The following is a 21,051-nucleotide window of genomic DNA, read 5'->3' on the forward strand; positions in this document are numbered from 1 at the left end:
CTCTATAGGCAGTAGCAGTGTTAAGGAGACTTGCCAAGGTCGCCTACAACAAGACAAGACCAAGAGGTGCTGGCTCTCTGAACAGGAAGAGCTGAGATTCGAACCCAGGTCCCCTGTGTCAAAGGGAGAGACCTTACCCAGTACACTATCCAACCATCATGGAAATCAGCAAAGTGTTGATCTTCGGATTTGCGAATATTCATACTTACTTGGTCAGATTTTTCTGTAGTTTACTCCCAATTTCCCAGGACAGAACTCGTAATATCCATTTCTAATAAAGAAAACAACATTTAAAGTGAATTACAATAGGTAACTTCAAATTACACCTGTATGGCATATGCAAACAATATGGCATGAGGATGGAATGCAAGCAATACTATTGCAATTATTTACCCAATTTGTAAAGGCTGACAGTTAGGCTACACACTATGTTGCCCTACTACCTCAGCAACACTGGTTGCTACCACTAGCTGGGATATGCGGAGACTGGGAGAATCCCCATCTTTGAATGAGAACTTGACTATGTACTCAACTACCTTTTCTCAACACAAATTTTCTGGGACCAACTTATGATTTCACCTAAGGAATAGGAAGGGGCATGGCTGGCAAAGGAGTGGTAAGCTGAGGCATGACAAGGCAAAGGAGTAGGTGTGGCAAGAATGGAAAGAGGCGTGGCTAAGCTACCAAGCCAAAAATCCAGTCAGGCACGGCAACTGCTGTGAAGGAGAGAGCTTCAATGGAGCAGGTAAAATACTCTGGTCCACTGCACTACTCTGCATATTGGGGGAAGGGGAGCACAAGATGGTGGCTACTAAGAAACTAATAGAGGGGGAAGAAGAGGGACCCTCAAGCCCAAGGCTTGCCTTTGGCTGCTCTCTATTATTATTATTATTATTTATTAGATTTATATAGCGCCAACATATTACGCAGCGCTGTACAATAAATAGGATTACAGACAATCATAACAGGGTTGACAGAACAATACAGGTAACAGACCATAGATACAACAATACAGGTAATAGCAATAAGATACGCAACACAATGCAGATAATAGTACAATGCCAGATCATAAACTGGAATGGTAGTGGTAAAAAATTACCAGTTCCAAATTCTGGGTAAAGTGCACATAGTCAAGTATGATACACAAGGGAAGAGGGCCCTGCTAAAGGCTTACAATCTAGAGGGAGGGGCTGGTGACACAAAAGGAGGGGGCGCATCAAGAAGTTATTGGCAGAAGGGATTAGGGTAGTGTTGAGTTGATGTAGGCCTCCTTGAAGAGGCCTAGTAGTTATGCCACTGACAATCTGGACAGGTCGCTGCAACCACCACACTCCTATAGCTGGGAGCAGGACACAGCAGCAACATATGCAGTAGAAAGGAAAGAGAATCCCGCTACACCAGCTATGGATATCGGAGTGGACACATGGCTCCTTAGTCATAGCTATGACTAAGGAGTCATGTGTTAGCTCCGATACGCGTGAGCTGTATTTGTGCTGATTGTCCACTTTGCTTAAACAAAAATCTGACTTTTATCCATAGCTGGTGCAGCAGGACTCTTTTCTTTCTATAGTTATGCCACTGACTTAGAATACCGTATATAGTATAAAGCCTTGCCGCCAATGTACTATCATACTGTCCTCTACAGGATTCCATTCAGGGCTAGATTTATGGAAAGGCCACATAAGCCTGAGTCTTGGCTGGCTGTTTTCTAGGGGTTGGGTGGACATAGAAGAGTACTGGCTGCATTTAAAACAGGAGACTGCAGATGGAAAAGGGAAACTGCAAATGGGAAGCAACACATGGAATAGGGAGCTGCTGCCCAACTAACCTACATGTGGAGGAGAAGGGCTGCTGAACATGGATGTTGAAGTGGGGGCTGCATATGGAATGGGATGAGCTGCTGAACTTGGAGGGGGCACAAGAAACTTGGCCTACGGGTGAAAAAACATAGAAATCCAACCTTGATTTCATTAAGGATAATGAAGGAAATCTTAAGAACTTTGGAGGGTTATGTGATGACAGGGCATGGCAAATACTGAACCACCATAGTACAGGTGCACTTTATGGACACACATCTGCCAACCTGACATGAACTTACCTCTGATCTCAGCGAAGGCCAGGTTGCCATACTCCTTGTATAAGTCCATTCTTTAAAACTGAAATGACAATGGAAAACAGGGATTCAATTCTCTAAATTTGTTCTTGAAACCTACAATTTCCTCCAGTCCTGTACAAGAGCCGTTGTCAGGGAAACGTAACAGGCACAGTAACCAGAGAAGTCCTGGGAGACATGGAGGTGATCATGCACCAGGCTGGCCAGCTCTGCCGGAGCCTACCGATTGTTCCTCAATGCCTTACATAACAATTGCTAGCTTGGAGTTTACATGTCCTATTCACTAAGCTGGTCATTTAATTGACTTGTTCCAATTACATTGTAATAAGGTAGCTCAGTTAGGACAGGCGGGGGAATGTTATGTAACTTTGAGGAGGTGCAAAAAGATATATTATACATTGTTATAGTATGAATCGCTTAGAATGTTTTTTTTTTCTTTGAAACGGGTGCTTTTATTGCTGGCGCATAGGAATGTTGCCTGATGCCATTAAAGCTGACAGCTATCCCAATCTAGAAGCATGTAAACCATCTAAGTATATATTTATAACCCGGTCAAACATTTTATTGTGATGATCATTTCTCAGAAGGGATTTCTCCAGCGAGGAGAATTCATGGAGAAAACACATGATCCATTTATCAGGTGATTGTTTTATACTTCTCTGATTGGATGGTAGCAATCATATATTCATGTCTCACTTATGCTTCCAGTGTAGGCCAATTAGAGATGTACAAATCAATCACCTGATAAGTTGATCATGCGCTTGTCTGTGAATTCTCCTTGCAGGAGGAATTCTCCTAAGAAAGTGATCATCTCTACTCCTATATCGCTTCTTCATAAATCAATGTTGTCCGCCAAAATCACTTGCATGTGCTTGAGAGAGCCTCCTATGATGATCAGATTGCTGTGTGTGTTTGTAAGCATCCCCACTCTGTTCCATGACACAGTGCTGTGCCGCAGTGTCCATCAGATCCCAAAGCAGCGCTCTGCCAGAGCAATCTTATTTTGCTTGGGAATATTTAGACATGAACGTCTTCCAACCTGAGGTCATCTATGACCATCTGTTAGTATGTTTGCCCATCAGTAAATATGAGCTCTGATCAGCTGTAAGAAATGCAAGATCTGCACTAAAATACTAACAATAACAAGGCTTTAACTATTAGTTGTGTAACTTATATAACTGCTTTTATTTTGCCCTTTCTGAAGGAAGCAGGTTCAGATTTCTAAAAAAGGCCACAAAGGTCCGGGCCTTGGGCAGCTGCTGCAGCTGGACATGGAAGAGAGGATGCTACATATGGAAAAAGAAGCTTCAAATTGCAAACGGCACATGGAAGGGGGAACTATACATGAAAGAGAGGGACTGATGAACATATGGCAGAAGGGCTTCACGTGACATGGGAGGGGGGCTGCTGCATTTGAAAAAGGGAGGCTCAAGAAAGTTGACCCTTTGGGGCAAAATATATATATAAATCCAGCATTGCAGGGAAGCCCAATATCTTTATGGTGTACTGCACAGGGTATACAGTATCATATACACGTTATTTTTACCTGCAGGACTCTCGACAGGTATGTTGACACCCCAGTTCTTCTTGAATGAATCTCTTATGTAGCTTGAAATAACAGTAAACTAAGGGAAAAAGAGAAAACAAAGGCATTTAGCTGATAACCAAAATAAACAATATCACCGTAAAATACTTAAAGGCTAATTTTTTTTTAAATGCTACAAATATAACAGTGCAAGAAAGGTCATTTTTCAATTAAATATTATTAGAATACTCTTTGTTTCATTTTGAAGCCATTTTATTACCTTGACACCATGGCAATGGCTCTTTCTGGTGTACACACTGCCCACACTTTTGCACCGTTCTGTGTGAGCAGTTAGCTGTGCAGACCAGAAAACCACATGCCACTTTGAGCACATCTGGGATTGATGAAGTGATTGCAGCAGGCTGACAGACCTATCTAGAATGCTCTAGCTGGTGTTTGTATTTAGTAGCCAGTGCTCACATCTGCAGACATAGCCGCACGGTTAGAAGACCCAGTAATATTTGCTAAAAAACGTTGGATATTTAGAGCTGTTCTGAGTGCATTTTTTTTACCCTTTGAGTGAAATTTTACTTTAGACCTAAGGGGAAAACGTATATACCATTGCTCCGTTTATAACGCCATCAGCTTGTGATGAAGTAATCCTTTTGTGGACTCAAAAATTATTTGTGCTATCACAAGTTTCACTCTCTAGAACTTAAAGAGGAACTCCAGCCTAAACAAACATACTGTCATTAAGTTACATTAGTTATGTTAATTAAAATAGATACTGTAGGTAATATAATCTCTTACCCACTCTGTTTTAAAAGAACAGGCACATATTTGATTTCATGACAACAGCCATCTTTATGGTTGAAAAGAGGTGACAGGGAGCATGAGACACAGTTCCAACTGTCCTGTGTCCTAAGCACCTCTCCTAGTTGCTAGGCAACGTGAATAACAACATAGGAAATCCCATCATGCTCTGCACAACATCAGGGAAAAAAAGCCCGGGCTTTTTTCTTTGATGGATGAAGCTTAGCTAAAAATGCAGCTAAAAATGATACTTTGGTAAGAAAAACAAAGTTCTGATGCTGTGAAACTATTAAAGAAACACCAAGCCTTTTCAGTTCTGCTGAGTAGATTTTTAGTCCGGAGGTTCACTTTAAGAATGAAGAAATAATCATAATTTGAAGCTTGTGTAGTCCTTTTAAGTAGCAGGCAATGGAATCCTGAGGCTGAAGGCTGATTTCTTTACTGCAGTTTTATGTGGTTGGGGTATAGTTCCACATTCAGGTCTAAAGAGTAGAGTTTGTCTCTGCTTCTGTTTATGCCTGTTCACGATACTTCACAAGACAACCCGCATTGGAAGTTGCTATGTAAGCAATGAATACTCTCAGGGCAGGAGTAAAGGAGCGTCAATTAAATACAAGGGAGCGTGCGTAGGTTAGAAGCGCATGCTACACCACCCATAGCCCAAAGCGTGTGCTGAGGCTTTTAATTTGCGCTGCTCAAACTAAGTGGTGCTGCTTTAGCAAATGTATAATATACATATACATATAATATACATGTAGTCCAAACTTACTCCAACTGGGGAATTCATTGTAGTTGCAGTATTTTGCCCCGTCTGGCAAAGGCTGGTCGTAGTGCCCGCAGCCACAGGTTTTTACCATCTCAAGCTGGAAACAGGAGTACAGGCAGATCTGAAAGATGTAAATTGGGGTTTAATTTGTAGAATAATGTACATCAATAAATATTACCTACAGTACAGTATCTGACAGGGGTCAAAACATTAACTATAATAAAAACACAAAGCTTTCTTAAAGGACACCTGACCCAAGGCTAAACTGCCTTAGTTAAGCACAGTGGTAGGTCCATGCTGGATTCACATACCTTTGTGTGCTGTGCATTGTTCTCATCATTCCCCCTTGTCCCCATAATCACTCCTTGAAAAATTCTTTTGACTGAAGTCAGATTTTCAGACAGGAAGAGGCAGACTTGCTGAAATCTTCCCTCCCATCACCCTACCATTTCCTCCTTTTTCCCGCTCTATTCACTCCCCTTAGGGCACGGGTAGGAGGAGAGAATAGAAGGGTAGCAGGAGGGAACATTGCAAGAAGCCTGTAATTTATGTGACAGGAGGGAACATCGCAAGAAGCCTGTCTCTTTATGTCTGAAAATTTGACTTTAGCCAAAAGTAAAATTTTTCAAGGAGTGATGTAATGGGACCTAGGGCAACAAAGAAAAGAATGGACAATGGACAGAGGTATGTGGATTCAGCATGCATGAGGTGTGAGCATGCACAGTCTAGTGTTAGTGGATGGGAGCTATGACTGGGAGAAACAGATGAGAAGCCATGGTCAGAGTTTAAGGAAAAGCAGGTGCCTGGAAGGGATGGAGGCCACACAACACTACACTGCAGAAAATTGCAGGTCTGGCAGATAAGACATTCAGGGCAGTGCTATACTAGTCGGTACTAGTCCTGTTGTCTTCCAGGCTTCGTTTGAGATTCAATTAAACTCAATGAATGGAGCTCCGCTTTAAAATATGCTTCAAAATGATGCTTATTGCTATAAGAATACTGGTCTAACTAGAGCTGTAGATAAAGAACTAGGGTTGTACATAAATACATACTGTATAACAATATGCAATTATACAAGTACAAATAGAGGGATGATGTAATCAGAAGTTCAGACTTTAAGAGCCTTACATTCACATAACTAGGGCTTAAGGGGGGGGGGGGGGGGGCAATTACTTACCTTCCATTTCTCTGATACAGGAAACTATGCTTCAGATCAGGTGCCCACACTCGTAACTGCTGCTGACTAGGCACTTTGTATTGCCCTGAGGAAGCGGGCCAGTACCTGTGAAACGCGTTGTCTTTGTTGTGCATCATTAAAATTATTTATATCTATGTGGTTTGTTCTTCGATGGAGGTAATACATAATTACTAATATACTATATAATTCAAAGTTAAGAGATATTCTGGGTGTCTCCTACACATCTTTTTAGCTATACTTCAGATCAGGTGTTTTTGTGGCTTCACTTGTTATGGGTGAGAAGATCATGATGGCCACGCTGGTTTTATGACTCTTGTGAGATGGACAGCAAGGCCGTGAAGGGCACTAAGGGGAGGCAAGGTAAAGGGTGGGAAGATTGGGGGCCCCATCAAAGTGTCGATGGGGGGCCCCCGTGAATTGTAGTTACGCCACATACCTGGTAGGTGTACTTCTTGTTGTAGAGGTTTGGGACTGATACATCACTTCCGTCAATGGTGCAGTCACTGTATGGGTCACTTAGCTTTGTAGATTCTGTCTGAAATCACAAGCACATCATATCAGAATGCAGTATATTGTTGTACAGCTGGTTTTTTATAAGCCTCCAGTACACAGCAATGGTAATATCATCTCTACAGTGCAGGACTACTGCAAAAACCTGTTGGGTATAATTCATTCAGCAACTTTGAACTTCTTAATTTTTGCTGACAATGCTTCTGCTGGGTGGGGTTCACCAGATCTGGATCTGTAAGAAGACTCAGCACTATAACTTGCCGTGAAATGGAATACTTCTGCTTGGCAAATCACTGAACCAAATCACTTATCACATGAAAAACACTAGTTTTTTCATCCTCTTACAACTCAAAAAGCAGCAGCCTTTAAAGGAAAGTTGTATTTTAAAGCTTTCTTCATAGAGTAATTTAAACAGTTTAGGTCCACTCAGCTCACTGGCCGTGCTGGAAGTTTCCAATAAAATTCCTACGAAGTGCCGAGAAACATGGACCCTACTATGAGGAAAACTTAGCTGATAGGTGCTCTAGTAGGGACAGCCACATGGACAGATGGATTGAGAGTTGTAAGGGTTTAACTGAACAAAGTTGGCATAAGCTTTTAGAAATCTGGTCATTTGTAGGGACTGGTTTCGACAGGTTTGAGGCAGGGCTAACGCATCCTGACATTTGAATGGAATGTTGTAAGGTATGTTGGCAACTTATGGTTTTAATAACCTGTTGAATTAATAAGAAATAATATTGGCTAAGGAGGTCATTTATTTAATATGCATGGCAAATAGATTTGCTGAAGCCCTAGTTCAGTCTAAGAGTTGATTGTTTCAGTTGATTGTGTGCACTGTATATAATTCTGTTGGCATGTCATAAATAACTAGATCCAGCCAATAGAATGTCTGCTCTGGCAGCAGTGCGGATCCTGCTTCCTATGCAACTGGCTTCCCGCCATGCTTGGACAAAGTCCCTCTAATCAGCTTGGGTCAGTGCCCAGTCAACTGTTAGTGTCACCAACACTTAACCAAACTTGCCTAGTCAATTTATGCTAAGTACCCTCTGATTTAATACCTGTTATCTGAAGTACTCCCTGATAGATATACATTTATTATCTGAACACCATAGTTTTACAAACATTCTCTTATGCCAATAAATAACTAGAAAAAAGTATGCACAATTATTTGTACATAATTTCCTATTTGTGAAATGAACCCCTTGCGATATGTGCGCACGGTGTTGAAAACCTGCTCTAGACCCGGCGCAACCAATCCTATTTTGACTTCTGACATGTCCAGCCACCCAAAAACTGAATTCAAAGCCATATGATAATTATACTGGGCAACCAGAGCAGAAGACTTGAAAGAGAGAAGTTCTGCTACTGAAGTTCACCTACCAGCTGCATCCCAATGGATGTCTGAGTGGCCGTCTCGAGTTCAGTACCGGACTCTTCGATGAAGGGAAAATCATTCTGGTCATGGATTATTATCTTAGCACCGGCCGCTGTCACCAGGAATGGATTATACTCATCTTCATCAATGTGAATAAGCAGCTTAAGGCCTATAGTGAGATAAAGAATCATAGAATAATGTATAAACGCATCAGATAGGGCAGGTCTTACTAACTGAGATACTCGAGTGGCCAAGCTTTGAAATCCAGGCTCAATTTAGAAACTTAAGGTCTATGTAAGAAGTTAAAGGGAAACTCTCACATAAAATTATAAACTGACACTATTGGGGTTTATACTCCCACCATTAATACATTAGTAGTCATCAGCCCATCCTCCTTGATAGCCACCCAGCGCATACGTGTTAGCATGCAACCTGGTCAGTTGGGCACAGGGTGAGCCTTGCTGTGGCTGAAAAACCAGGGGGGGAGGGGGGGGGGGTTGCGGGTTAATTACTATTCCCCCTCCAAATTGTAGCAACTCGGAGGGAGAAGTAATTTTGATTGCCGGAACCCGAATCACATTTAAAATCCTGCTGCCTGGCCACAGACAGTTTAAGATAGTGGTGCCCAGGTCAGGCGCAGGGAAGAGCACACGCTGAAGTGACCTCATTTGCCACCCAGGTGCCTATTTGTGCTTGGATGTGGCGATTCAGTACTACATGCATCTTTTTTTAAGTGGCCGCTGCAAATATAAACAACTATGTTAATTAGCAGAACTATAATAATAATCAGCACCTCGCCCTGCCTACTTGTTTCCAATAGCTCACCCTTACTTCTTAGTAGGGACACAAGTCTGCTATACATTATATGGATACAAAATATAGGTAGATTTCGCTGAATACTTACCAGCTTCTGATCCGCCCATGGAAGACTCCAGTAATTCACTCCTCTGCGCATCGTTGAAGGTGTAGCAGTTGCCATACAAAGGGTGATAAAACAGGGTGAAATTCCTGTGTTGGAAACAAAGTTACATGGTTATTTAGGTTGAAAAAATATGTCCATCGAGTTCAACCAGGATATAAAGTACAACACCAGCCTGCTCCCTCACATATCCCTGAAGGCGAAAACCCCTTACAAGGCATGGTCCAATTAGCCTCAAAAGGGAAAAAATTCCTTCCCGACTCCAGATGGCAATCAGATAAAGTCTGTGGATCAACATCCATCACTGGGCATTACCTAGTAATTATAGCCATGGATGTCTTTCAACGCAGGCCATAGATGTCTTTCAAGGAAAGCATCTATAACTCCTCCCTTAAATGCATCATTAGCTTTTTTGTTTTTAAATGTAAGTCAGTAAAATCAACAATGTAATATTTCAGCTGCAGATGAACATGGGAGGGTTGAGTCGCCTAATGAGCTGAGACTTCAGTGGTGAGATCTCTGGGCTGTATTCCTAGTTTGTCTAACACTGAAGCCAATATGAAGTGATGTATTACACCACCTAGTACACTCTATGGGCCGAGTCACAAAGGTTACAGAGCCCTTAGTAACTAATCCCTAATCATAGCAATTAGTTGTTGCGTGAAGCCGCTGTGACTAGTTGCTACTGTAAAGAAGGCCATTAATTACATGATGGGCCTGCGGTAAGTATTGTAGGCTCGGGTGGCCATGCCGCAACATCGATCTCTGCTGGATTTTTTCATTATGATTGAGGCCGCCGGATATTGATGATGAAAACTGAAAAATACATGAACACCCTTAGTAACTCTATACAATTTTATTGAATCTAGTCTCAGCTACCACCTAAGTAGTGGAGATAAATAATCAGTAAAGAAAAGTAAAAACCTCACATACTGTATGTTCTAAACCAATGCAACATAACTAAGAGAGAAAAAAAAGGTATTTACGTCTGTATCCCGTCTGGAGATATATTTCACTTATTTCTTGTTCTAGTTGGTCCTGTCACTGGGGCAGGAAGTGGGGAACTCTCCCCTGCTTAAAGTGGAACTAAACTCTGAATTTCCTCTCTGCTCTAAAAGATTAGCCACAATATAATAACCTTTATGGAAAAAAATAATTCCTTTATTACAATATATGGAAATCCTAAAAAACTTAGTTTAAGTTAGTTTCACTTTTTCAGGGAGCACTGAAAGTGTTACGCCTTACTGTTTACTTTATGAGGAGAGCTACCTTGACAGAGCACTCCTGCAGTCTATTTACAGCTGCTGATAAGAACTGAATATACACTTTGATCTGGCTAAATAAACACAGAACACAGATTAGCGAATTTTCTTCAGCAACTACAGCAGATGTGGAATAAAGACTTTTAACTATGTGCTGCGCAAGAGTTAAGGTCTGCTTTAAACCCAAACAGCAATAACAACCGGAGACAGTTTCTAGCCCTTCTACACTAAGAATGTTTTGGCTGAAGTTCCTGTGCAAAAGAGATGTTTATATTATAGGTATTCAGCTGAAGACATTCATTTCATGCTAGGATGCTGAGAAACAACTTGTCTGAATGACAGATAATCATTTGTAGATTTTACACAGATTAGTGTAATGAGCTGCTCTCGTCTGCAGAAGACTCACATCCGGGAAACAAGATAGCAGTCTCTAGTGTCTGAATGCTGCAGGGTGAGTGTGTAATACACAGTGACATGCTCAGTGAATCTGCATAAGGTTGTTGTTTACATTCGTTTTACGTTGAACCGTTCAGGTATGTGGCTGATGACCAAGAAATTAAAATTATTGCACCACTTACATCACCATGTGACTGAGATTTCAGTTACTGGCTGGACAAGGACTATAAAACGACTTTACAAGTGTAGCCAAGACGAAGCTGGGGTACAATGGGCTTGATGGACAAAAGTGCGGTAATATTGCAAAACACTGTCTGTGTACGGCAATATCACTGCACTTTTGTGCATCAAGCCCAGAATCACATACTTGCCTAAGAAGAGGGAAGTCTCCGGATCCTACATAGGCATCCCAGGTTTCCACTCAGGGGCCTTCCAAAGATTACCGATAAGGGCTTGTCTGTAATCTGACCGGGTCCACGCTCTTCTTCAAGCACGAGTGCGACCATATTTCATCTGCATGAGTATGGCTGCGCCTGCGCAATAAGCTGAAGCTGCACATGCACAAGTGGCTCTGTGCTACTATGCAGGCATGGCTGTGCTCGCACGGCTGCAGCACGCCTGCACCCGTGCCAGAAGAAGAGTGCGGCCCCAATCAGATGGAGGATCCCAGGCAGTAAGGTAGGACCAGAGGACAGCATGGGAAGCCTCTATAACAGAGATGTCAAACCGGCCCTTTGAGGGCCGAGGTCCTCACACATTTTTGACACAGCTCATATTGATGGGTCTAAATCAGGAAATGTGCGATTCATCAGGTAGAACACATTCCTTGCTTTCTCAGTCCATTCTAAACACTGGCACGGATCTGGCACTCTGGGCCCGGAGTTCGACACCTTTGCTCTATAGATCCAGAGGCTTCCCTCTCTTTAGGTAAGTATGTGTTTCTGAACCCGAGCTTTAGGGTTCTCAGGATGTGAAATAACTATGTCCCCTGTATGCCCTTGTGAAAAAAGGGGTGTTCTTATATACATGAATAATATTAAATAATGAAAATAGTACTACATCAACCAACCTTGCATCACATGACTTGCCGTCATATAAACAGTTGACAAACAGGTCATCGGCGGAGTAACCCATCTCAATCTTCTTCTCCATAGGAATGGTTGCCAGGATATTCATGTAATGCAGCCTGTACCACTCCTGGATGGCATTGATGGCCGAGCTAAAGGTGACCATTGTGCAATCGGAGCTGTTGTTTGGATCACACTGTCATAAGATGACAAAGCAAACATTTGTGAAGGAGAATATTTATACAGGAAATTCACTAATGAAGTAATATAAACCAGTTCAAATAAACTCATGTCATTAAACGCCAACTGCACATGCAGCCTGAGTGGCCTTATCTTGGAATGATTCCAGACTTGCATAAATGTAGCACTGTACACTGTACAACGCAGACCCTCTCAATGGGGTGCATTCACTAAACTGCAATAAAGTGTACCTGAGGGGACGTGACATTATGACAGAAATGAGTATGTACAGTGGCAAACATAGGCTGTGTTTCTTTTTTTTTCTTTTACTGCCTGAAAGAGTTAATCTTCAGGCATGCAAGTGACAGTGTATATCTTGTCAGACCCTTGTCAGATTATAGCATAATCCTCACTGATAAGGAATTTCAGCCATCAAACTCTTTCCTAGCAAAGAAGAGCTTCTGAGGGCAGGGGATATATAAAAAAAACTCAATAGTTTAGGGTATTTTAGCTTTCTTACACTAAATAGGCTGCCACTGAATAAAGACAATAAAACATTAAATCTATTTTGTAAATGTTTAAACTTAAAATAAAACCACGGGATATCTAAAAAAAGTTGTTTTTTTATAAGTAGGACAATAGATTTAATTGTTTATCTTATCAGTTTAATTTTTACCTCGGATTCATTTTAAGTTGAATAACATGGTGAAGTCTTACTGCAGAATGCAATACATTACATGCAATGCATTACACTCAACTCACCATGCATAAGACTTTACAAACTTTATTCTACTTAACTCAGTTTAGTGAATACACCTAAATATGACTGAATGTCATACCATGCCAACTCCACTGTAAAGGTAGGATACAAATAATAAAGACCATGACTGTACAAGTCTAGTTCTATCTCATTCAGCATAGGAGCAGAAGAGTTTCCGTTTCATCACAGGACGCCTCTGATAGTAAGTCAGCAGCAATCAAGTTCATAACTATTACCACAGCACACCATACAACTGTAACAGGGCTCTCCATAGGGGAGCATCCTTTTGTTTAGTGATTTATGCAAGAAACCATTACAGATGGCATAAAGGGTAGGCAAAATGAATATATGCAGTTGGTGTGCTACACTGTAGTGCTTGTAACCAGGGCTGGATTTACCATAAGGCACTGTAGGCATGTGCTTACAGGCACCTGATGATGGAAAGGCCACTCACTCACTCACCTCCCCTCCTTCCCTATGCAGAGTCCTGATGAGAGTGTAAATGAGAGGTTATTCACTCTGCGCTCGACATGCCACTGACGAGATCTCCCTTCAGTCAGGGGCTCCTCAAGCTAATTAATACTAAGGGTACCTCTAGCTACCTCATACTTGGGGGCACCTCTAGCTACTTGATATTGAGGGTACGTCTGGCTACCTAATACTAAGGGGCACCTGTAGCTACCTGTGACGACCGGGCAAGGGAAGTAAGTGAGGAGTAACAGTTGGGCCAGCCAGCCAACTTGCGGTGCAGTTTGGTGGGGGTTTGTAGGTTCATGGAGGGTGAAGTCTATGATGCCAGGACATCTATGTCTATAGGCTCCTGTGAGGTAAATCCGGGCCTGTTTGTAACTATTTTAGAAAGGCCTGGATTTCATTAGAAGCATTCCATCTGAAATGTAGTCTGAACAAGCAGGAACTAAGTTATGATCTCACCATAGGTGCCCATCTATCTCACTCAGTTACCTCTGCTACTTGCTGTGCCGCCCATTGTTGAGGATACTCACCAGCTTGTATCCCACAGTATTTACTGCTGCTTTCTCGGCATTCCGGTTAACCACTCTGGCATTCATACGACTACTTTTTCGTGTGGCAATGTCTTTGGCAACTATACGTTCTCCTTTTATGTCTTCAATCAAAAATAACTTGATTTTGTCGAGGAATTTTAAACTGTCTTCTGGGATAGCTTCCTGTGTTTCCAGGTCTCTGCGTCTGCGAACAGTGGGATTCTGGTAGTTGTAAATCTCCTTCAGTACATGGTTGGCATCTGAATCCAGGCCAGTCAGATATTCTTTAATTACGCTGTACCTGCAAAACACAGGAATAATGCATGACTAGGCTATCTAGACAACACACTACAAGGAAACCATAACAGCCAGTGGGAATTACATTGCTCAGTATGTGCTGTGACTCTGTCCTTATGACCTTGCACAAAGAAGACATGGGCAGAGTGCCCAATACCCACACCATATCATCCTAAGGGCAGAGTGACCGATGCCCACACCATATCATCTTAAGGGCAGAGTTACCAATACCCACACCACATCATCCTAAGGGCAGTGTGTCCAATATCCACACCATATCATCCTAAGGGCAGAGTGACCGATGCCCACACCATATCATCTTAAGGGCAGAGTGACCAATACCCACACCACATCATCCTAAGGGCAGTGTGTCCAATATCCACACCACATCATCCTAAGGGCAGTGTGTCCAATATCCACACCATATCATCCTAAGGGCAGAGTGACCGATGCCCACACCATATCATCCTAAGGACAGAGTGACCAATACCCACACCATATCATCCTAAGGGCAGAGTGACCGATGCCCACACCATATCATCTTAAGGGCAGAGTGACCAATACCCACACCATATCATCCTAAGGGCAGAGTGACCAATGCCCACACCATATCATCCTAAGGGCAGAGTGACCGATGCCCACACCATATTATCCTAAGGGCAGTGTGTCCAATATCCACACCATATCATCCTAAGGGCAGAGTGACCGATGCCCACACCATATCATCCTAAGGACAGACTGACCAATGCCCACACCATATCATCCTAAGGGCAGTGTGTCCAATATCCACACCATATCATCCTAAGGGCAGAGTGACCGATGCCCACACCATATCATCCTAAGGACAGAATGACCAATACCCACACCATATCATCCTAAGGGCAGAGTGACCGATGCCCACACCATATCATCTTAAGGGCAGAGTGACCAATACCCACACCATATCATCCTAAGGGCAGAGTGACCAATGCCCACACCATATCATCCTAAGGGCAGAGTGACCAATGCCCACACCATATTATCCTAAGGGCAGAGTTACCAATGCCAACACCATATCATCCTAAGGGCAGAGTGCAGTGTTGCCAACTCATCCCTTTAATTACTGACACATATGAATTATACAGGTTTTGGGGCTAGGTAGATGCAGTTAAAGCACTGATTATGTGCAAATAGCCCCAGAACCTGTATAACTTAGATGTGTCAGTAATTAAAGGGATGAGTTGGCAACACTGGCAGAGTGACCAATGCCCACACCATATTATCCTAAGGGCAGAGTGACCAATACCCATACCATATCATCCTAAGGGCTGCTACATTCTCTGTTCCTCACCCACCTCAGATTACCAAAAAGACCATAAGCGGGAGTCCCAGCGCACAGATGTAAAAAGGTGCCTGGAAAAAATGGTGCAGGGGTCTTCTGCTAGTAGAATCTCGCTAAATTTAGCGATATTGTACTACTGAATTCCGAAAGTAACATATCGTTAATATTTACAGATATTTTACTATGGCCAAACCTAACCCTACTCTCAGCCAGAAACCTCCCTCTACTGATGCCTAACCCTAAGAACCCCCCTTGTGGTGCCCAACCCTAAGACCCGCTTGGTGGTGCCTAGCCTTAAGAGCCTCCTGGTGCTGCCTAACCCTAAGACCGCCCTTCCCCAGTGGTGCCTAACCTTAAGAACCTAGCTGGTGGTGCCTAACCCTAATCTCCCATGGTGGCACCTAAACCCCCATAAACATTTCCTCACCCCTCTACCACAAAGCTGCGATATGCGGCAATCAAGTATATTTCGGCGCCCGATTAGCGGTAGTGGTTTGAAATATCAGTGTCCGATAGAATCTCAGCAAATCACTAGGCACTGAAAATTGACACTGACCTTGATTGAACATTTACGCCTTCAGGCGTACATTGATTGCCGCATATCGCGGCCATTAAAAAAAAGTGATTTGCGGCAAATAATTTAAATTGACGCGCCCTGCAGGTGCCTGATAGCGGCTGATGCCATGTGGTCAAATTTCCTTTATTTGCCGCTATTCGCGGCTTTCATAATAGGCACCTGTAGCAGCACCGTTTTTTCCGAAAGGGCTCCTTTCGCCATTTTTTCCTGCTTTGAGTCCAAGCTACTACCTTACCTAGGGACCCATTTTATCTAAATCCATCTGCGATCCTGTGTGATAATGTAGAGTCTGTCAGGATCAGCAAAGGCCGGTAAGAAGCAGAGTTACACCACTATTACAGGCACATATTATAATCCATGTCAACATCGCATGCCCTGTGGACACATAGAAAGAGGAACAAGACATTCCTCTGCTTGTAATGTATCCTCAGGATATACAGAACTGTAGCTCTGCACTGATATGTTTATGTTGTGCCTGCAGGGCATGGAAAGTAATAACAGTTGGTGCTGAAGTTATTTGTTCTTTGTCTTTGAGAGTGAGAAAACAAGTCCAGTGTATTCCTCTCTACTTCGCTGCATAGAGGAATGCATTGCGTGAGTGTGAGCGCTGACGTTTCAATCAATGAAACCAAAGCCAGCAAAATACAAAACACGCTAAACAGCTTAACTTTAGTAAGGGAAATTTACTATATAAACTGTTCTAAATTTAGAATTCCTAGAAGAAATATAGAATTCCGACCCCTCTGTTATTGTGCACACACTGATACAGAAGTTGGTGCAGCAGTGATAATATACCTTTCCATGATGATATCATACCTGTGTCCACTTTAACCGCCTTGCCGTTCCAATTATTTCAGCAAGGGGGCGGCGCAGCACTTTTTTTTTTTTTTTAATTCATGTAGCTAGCCTAGCGCTAGCTGCATGATAGTCGCTGACAAGCGGCATCCCCCTACCTATCACGATCGCCGTCGGCGCTCTCTGCAAGCAGGAAATCCTGTTCAGAACGGGATTTCCTGTTTGGCTTCCCCCATCGCCATGGCGATGAGGCGGGATGACGTCATGGACGTCGGGACGTCAGAGGGAATCCCGATCTACCCCTCAGCGCTGACTGGCACTGATTGGCCAGGCTGCGCAAGGGGTCTGGAGGGGGGGGGGCGGCGCAGCGGGTAGTGGCGAATCGGCGGCGATCGAGATATGCACGCAGCTAGCAAAGTGCTAGCTGCGTGCAATAAAAAAAATTGTGAAAATCGGCCCAGCGGGGCCTGAGAAATCCTCCAGCGCAGGTTACCCCAAGCTGAGCTCGGGATAACCGGCAAGGAGGTTAAGACCCACCCCTAACCCTAACTTAACACAAAATTAACACAAGCTAGGACTGCTGGAAATAGTAATGCCACAGCCTAGCATCCATGGAAAATAGCAGTGAGGGGGCAGGAACAGATGTAGAGCAATGATCACCTATCAGCACTAGTAGTCCTGCTCTTTTTCATTTAAAGTAAAGATGAAGGGAAGCAGTAGATTTGGGCGCATGAGACAAGTGGACAAAAAGGGCGCCCCATTCACTTCCATTATAAATATCGTTTAATGGGCGCTGAACGGGGAAAATAAGGCGCCGGAGATTTTTAAGGATTTATAACGGCGCCCGGAGATTTTTAAGGATTTATAACTATGTTTGTGATGATTTAAGTTTACAAAATGAGCCCGTGACGAATAACGTTTATGAAGATAATAAATCACTATTTCTAAAACATTTCTAACACATTATTATCCACCCAAAAAAATAATTTACATTTTTTTTCTTTACATTTTTTATTTATTATTGTCTGTAAAACATTATTATCCATAGGGGGTTTTAGGTTTAGGCACCAACAGGGGGGTCTTAGGTTTAGGCACCAACTGGGGGGTCTTAGGTTTAGGCACCAACAGGGGGGTCTTAGGTTTAGGCACCAACAGGGGGGTCTTAGGTTTAGGCACCAACAGGGGGGTCTTAGGTTTAGGCACCAACAGGGGGGTCTTAGGTTTAGGCACCAACAGGGGGGTCTTAGGTTTAGGCACCAACAGGGGGGTCTTAGGTTTAGGCACCAACAGGGGGGTCTTAGGTTTAGGCACCAACAGGGGGGTCTTAGGTTTAGGCACCAACAGGGGGGTCTTAGGTTTAGGCACCAACAGGGGGTCTAGGGGTTAGGGATAGGTACAGGGAGGGTTTTTAATAAACGAAAATATAAGTTTCACTTTACAAACAGGGAAGATTAACGTTTTAAGAATTGCCGATCTCATACACATTATTTAGTGATTTATAAATTCATAAAACACTATTTATAAACGAAATTCTACACAATAATTTCTATAAACGATATTTCCATTTATCGTTTATACCACGCGCCCTTTTTTCCCGACGCCCTTTTCGTACGTACGCAAGATGAAGACCATAATGATTAATAATAAGAATAAGATTTTTCTCTAAACTAAAAAGACTCAGAAATTGTAGTGATCAAAAAACATCAGGCCTCTACAGAAATAATAATTCTTAAGTATCCTAAGTATTCCTAAGTAACCTGCTTCATATTATTTCCAGACAGAGAAAATGTTAATGACTCTGATTAATGATCTGCTTTTGCGCGTGAAGTGAAATTAAAAAATGAGCACCCTTGTGTCACGTGACACAACAAAATGATTCATCCAAATACTTTAAATAGTTCACTGCTTAAAGAGAACCCGAGGTGGGGTTCTGACAATGATATCTGCACACAGAGGCTGGGTCTGCCTATACAGCCCAGCCTCTGTTGCTATCCCAAACTCCCCCTAAGTTCCCCCTGCGCTCTGCTGTCCCCCATAAATCACAGCCGCGCTGTCGACACGCAGCATGCTGTGTTTACCTATTCAGTGTCAGTCTCGCCGCTCCTCCACCTCCTGCATAGCTCCGGTCCCCGCCCGCGTCCCTTCCCTCCCTGCTGATTGGAGGGAAGGGACGCAGGCAAGGACCGGAGCTATGCAGGAGGCGGGGGAGCAGCAAGAGTGACACTGAATAGGCAAACACAGCCCGCTGCGTGTGGACAGCGCGGCTGTGATTTATGGGGGCATAGCAGAGCACAGGGGGAACTTGAGGGGGATTAAGATAGCAACAGAGGCTGGGCAGTATAGGCAGACCCAGCCTCTGTGTGTGGATTTCATTCTTAGGAAGCCACCTCGGGTTCTCTTTAAAAGTGAATAACCAGAATATGAAGAACTCAAGGGAGTAATCACTTTTATGTCTTAATAGGTCCCTTCCTTTTCTCCTCTTTAATACTAAAGAGGGTGTATAACAAGTTAATCCTTGATTAATCTCAGTAATGTTAGGGAAAAAGTGATTTTTATATTGCTGCAGTTTTTTTAACCAACTCTTTTATGCAGAGAGAAATGGAACGATTCTATGCTTCTCTCCATACACACTTATAATAGGGGTTTTTATAAAACAAATCAAACAGTAATGGGTCTGGAGAAAGGAGGCCTCAGTGGAGATCTAATTGACATGTTTAAAAGCAACTGAAAACAATACAATATATTGGCAGATGAGCTTTTTGACTCTAGGCTTGTGCAAAGGAGAAGGGGACATGATCTGCGTATGAAGGAAAAAAGGTTTGCCATCTATTTAGAAAGGGGTCCTTTACAGTAAGATTAGTTAAAACGTGGAGTATCTTACCACAGGTAGTAGTTCTGGCAAATTCTATATATGCATTTAAAGGGGGCCTGGATGCTTTTCTTGCATTGAAAGACATCCATGGCTATAATTACTAGGTAATTACCAGCGGTGTTGATCAAGGGATTTTATCTGATTTTTTTTTCTCTTTTGGGCTAATTGGTCCAAGCCTTGTAGGGTTGTTCACCTTCCTCTGCATAAACTGGGATATGTAATGTTGCAGGCTAATGTTGTACCAAATTTTCTGGTTGAACTCAATGGACAGATGTCTTTTTTTCAACCAAACTAAATATGTAACTATGTACCTTTCAGGGAACTTAGAAAATATGATTCAGACACATCAGTAGGCAACACTGGATCAAAATGGATGGTGCCCCGATGTTTCTACACTGACTTTCACCTCATTGGCAGCAGAGCAGGATCATCCACAAGGCAACCTAGGCAGGTGCATGAGGCCTAGTGGATTTCAAGGGGTCCAGCTGCCACCTTCCTTGACCTCTCTCCCACTACAGCTTACCAAAAGGACCAGAAGGGAGAGCCGAAACTACCACTTGACGAGGGCTCCATTTGATCTAACTCCGTGTCTGATTGGCAGCCATGGAGGCCACGCCCACCCTTGTTCAGCAGAGTTATGCCAGCATTCAAATGTCCTGTAATTTATATACAAGTAATTGAACACAGTCATAAAACTCTTCTGCGGGTTTCATTATAACGCGCGCTTACTTATGCTAAGTGATCAAATGACTCAGACAAATAAGATGAGAACAAAACATTTAAGATGATTCATAAGGTCACCACAGCTGTATAATATTCCTTGCAGAGTATTGTGATCTCTTTTTTTGACAGTTCTGAATACTGCTTAGTGCTTACACTTCTAAACATAAATATTGAAAAAAATAGGAGATCCGTGAGAAACGGCTGAGTGTTAATTTTATAGGTCAAATCATAAAAGTTAGCTTTACTTTTCTTCTCTCTTTTTTTTTTTTAATAAAAGAGCCACAAACTCTGTATTAGTACAATAAGTGTTCTACAAAACATTGCTATTTGCGGAGGTATCAGTTTTCAGCTTTCTGCCTGCTTATACTGAATATTGCTACTGCATTCCCACAACTGGATTTTGCTCCTATGGTTGCTCTTAAAGTGTACCCAAGGTGGTGCATGGGGGGCAAATTGGGATTTAGATGCATGTTCCCTGCTCAATGCCATGCCTCTGTGTAACCTCTGCACCTCTTTCTGCCCCCCTCCAGTGCTCTCCTCCCGAAATTGCAGACAGCAATATAGCAATGCAGCTTGTT

The 21,051-nt window shown here is 42.8% G+C and overlaps 1 protein-coding gene across 6 annotated transcripts in view; it reads right to left on the reverse strand.

The window, feature by feature from the left end:
* SCNN1G (sodium channel epithelial 1 subunit gamma) overlaps positions 1–21,051 on the reverse strand; it is a 63,896-nt gene that overhangs the window by 7,224 nt on the left and 35,621 nt on the right. For all 6 annotated transcript variants that reach the window (XM_068244454.1, XM_068244450.1, XM_068244451.1 and 3 more), the window contains 9 exons: positions 13,889–14,189; positions 11,947–12,140; positions 9,205–9,308; positions 8,306–8,469; positions 6,852–6,950; positions 5,221–5,338; positions 3,660–3,738; positions 2,099–2,156; positions 210–271 (listed from right to left, as the gene is read on the reverse strand). In XM_068244454.1, the coding sequence (XP_068100555.1) occupies positions 210–271; positions 2,099–2,156; positions 3,660–3,738; positions 5,221–5,338; positions 6,852–6,950; positions 8,306–8,469; positions 9,205–9,308; positions 11,947–12,140; positions 13,889–14,189 (1,179 nt within the window). The remainder of the gene's footprint in view (positions 1–209; positions 272–2,098; positions 2,157–3,659; positions 3,739–5,220; positions 5,339–6,851; positions 6,951–8,305; positions 8,470–9,204; positions 9,309–11,946; positions 12,141–13,888; positions 14,190–21,051) is intronic.

Source organism: Hyperolius riggenbachi, chromosome 7 (assembly GCF_040937935.1).
Source record: "Hyperolius riggenbachi isolate aHypRig1 chromosome 7, aHypRig1.pri, whole genome shotgun sequence".
NCBI classification, from domain to species: Eukaryota; Metazoa; Chordata; class Amphibia; order Anura; family Hyperoliidae; genus Hyperolius; species Hyperolius riggenbachi.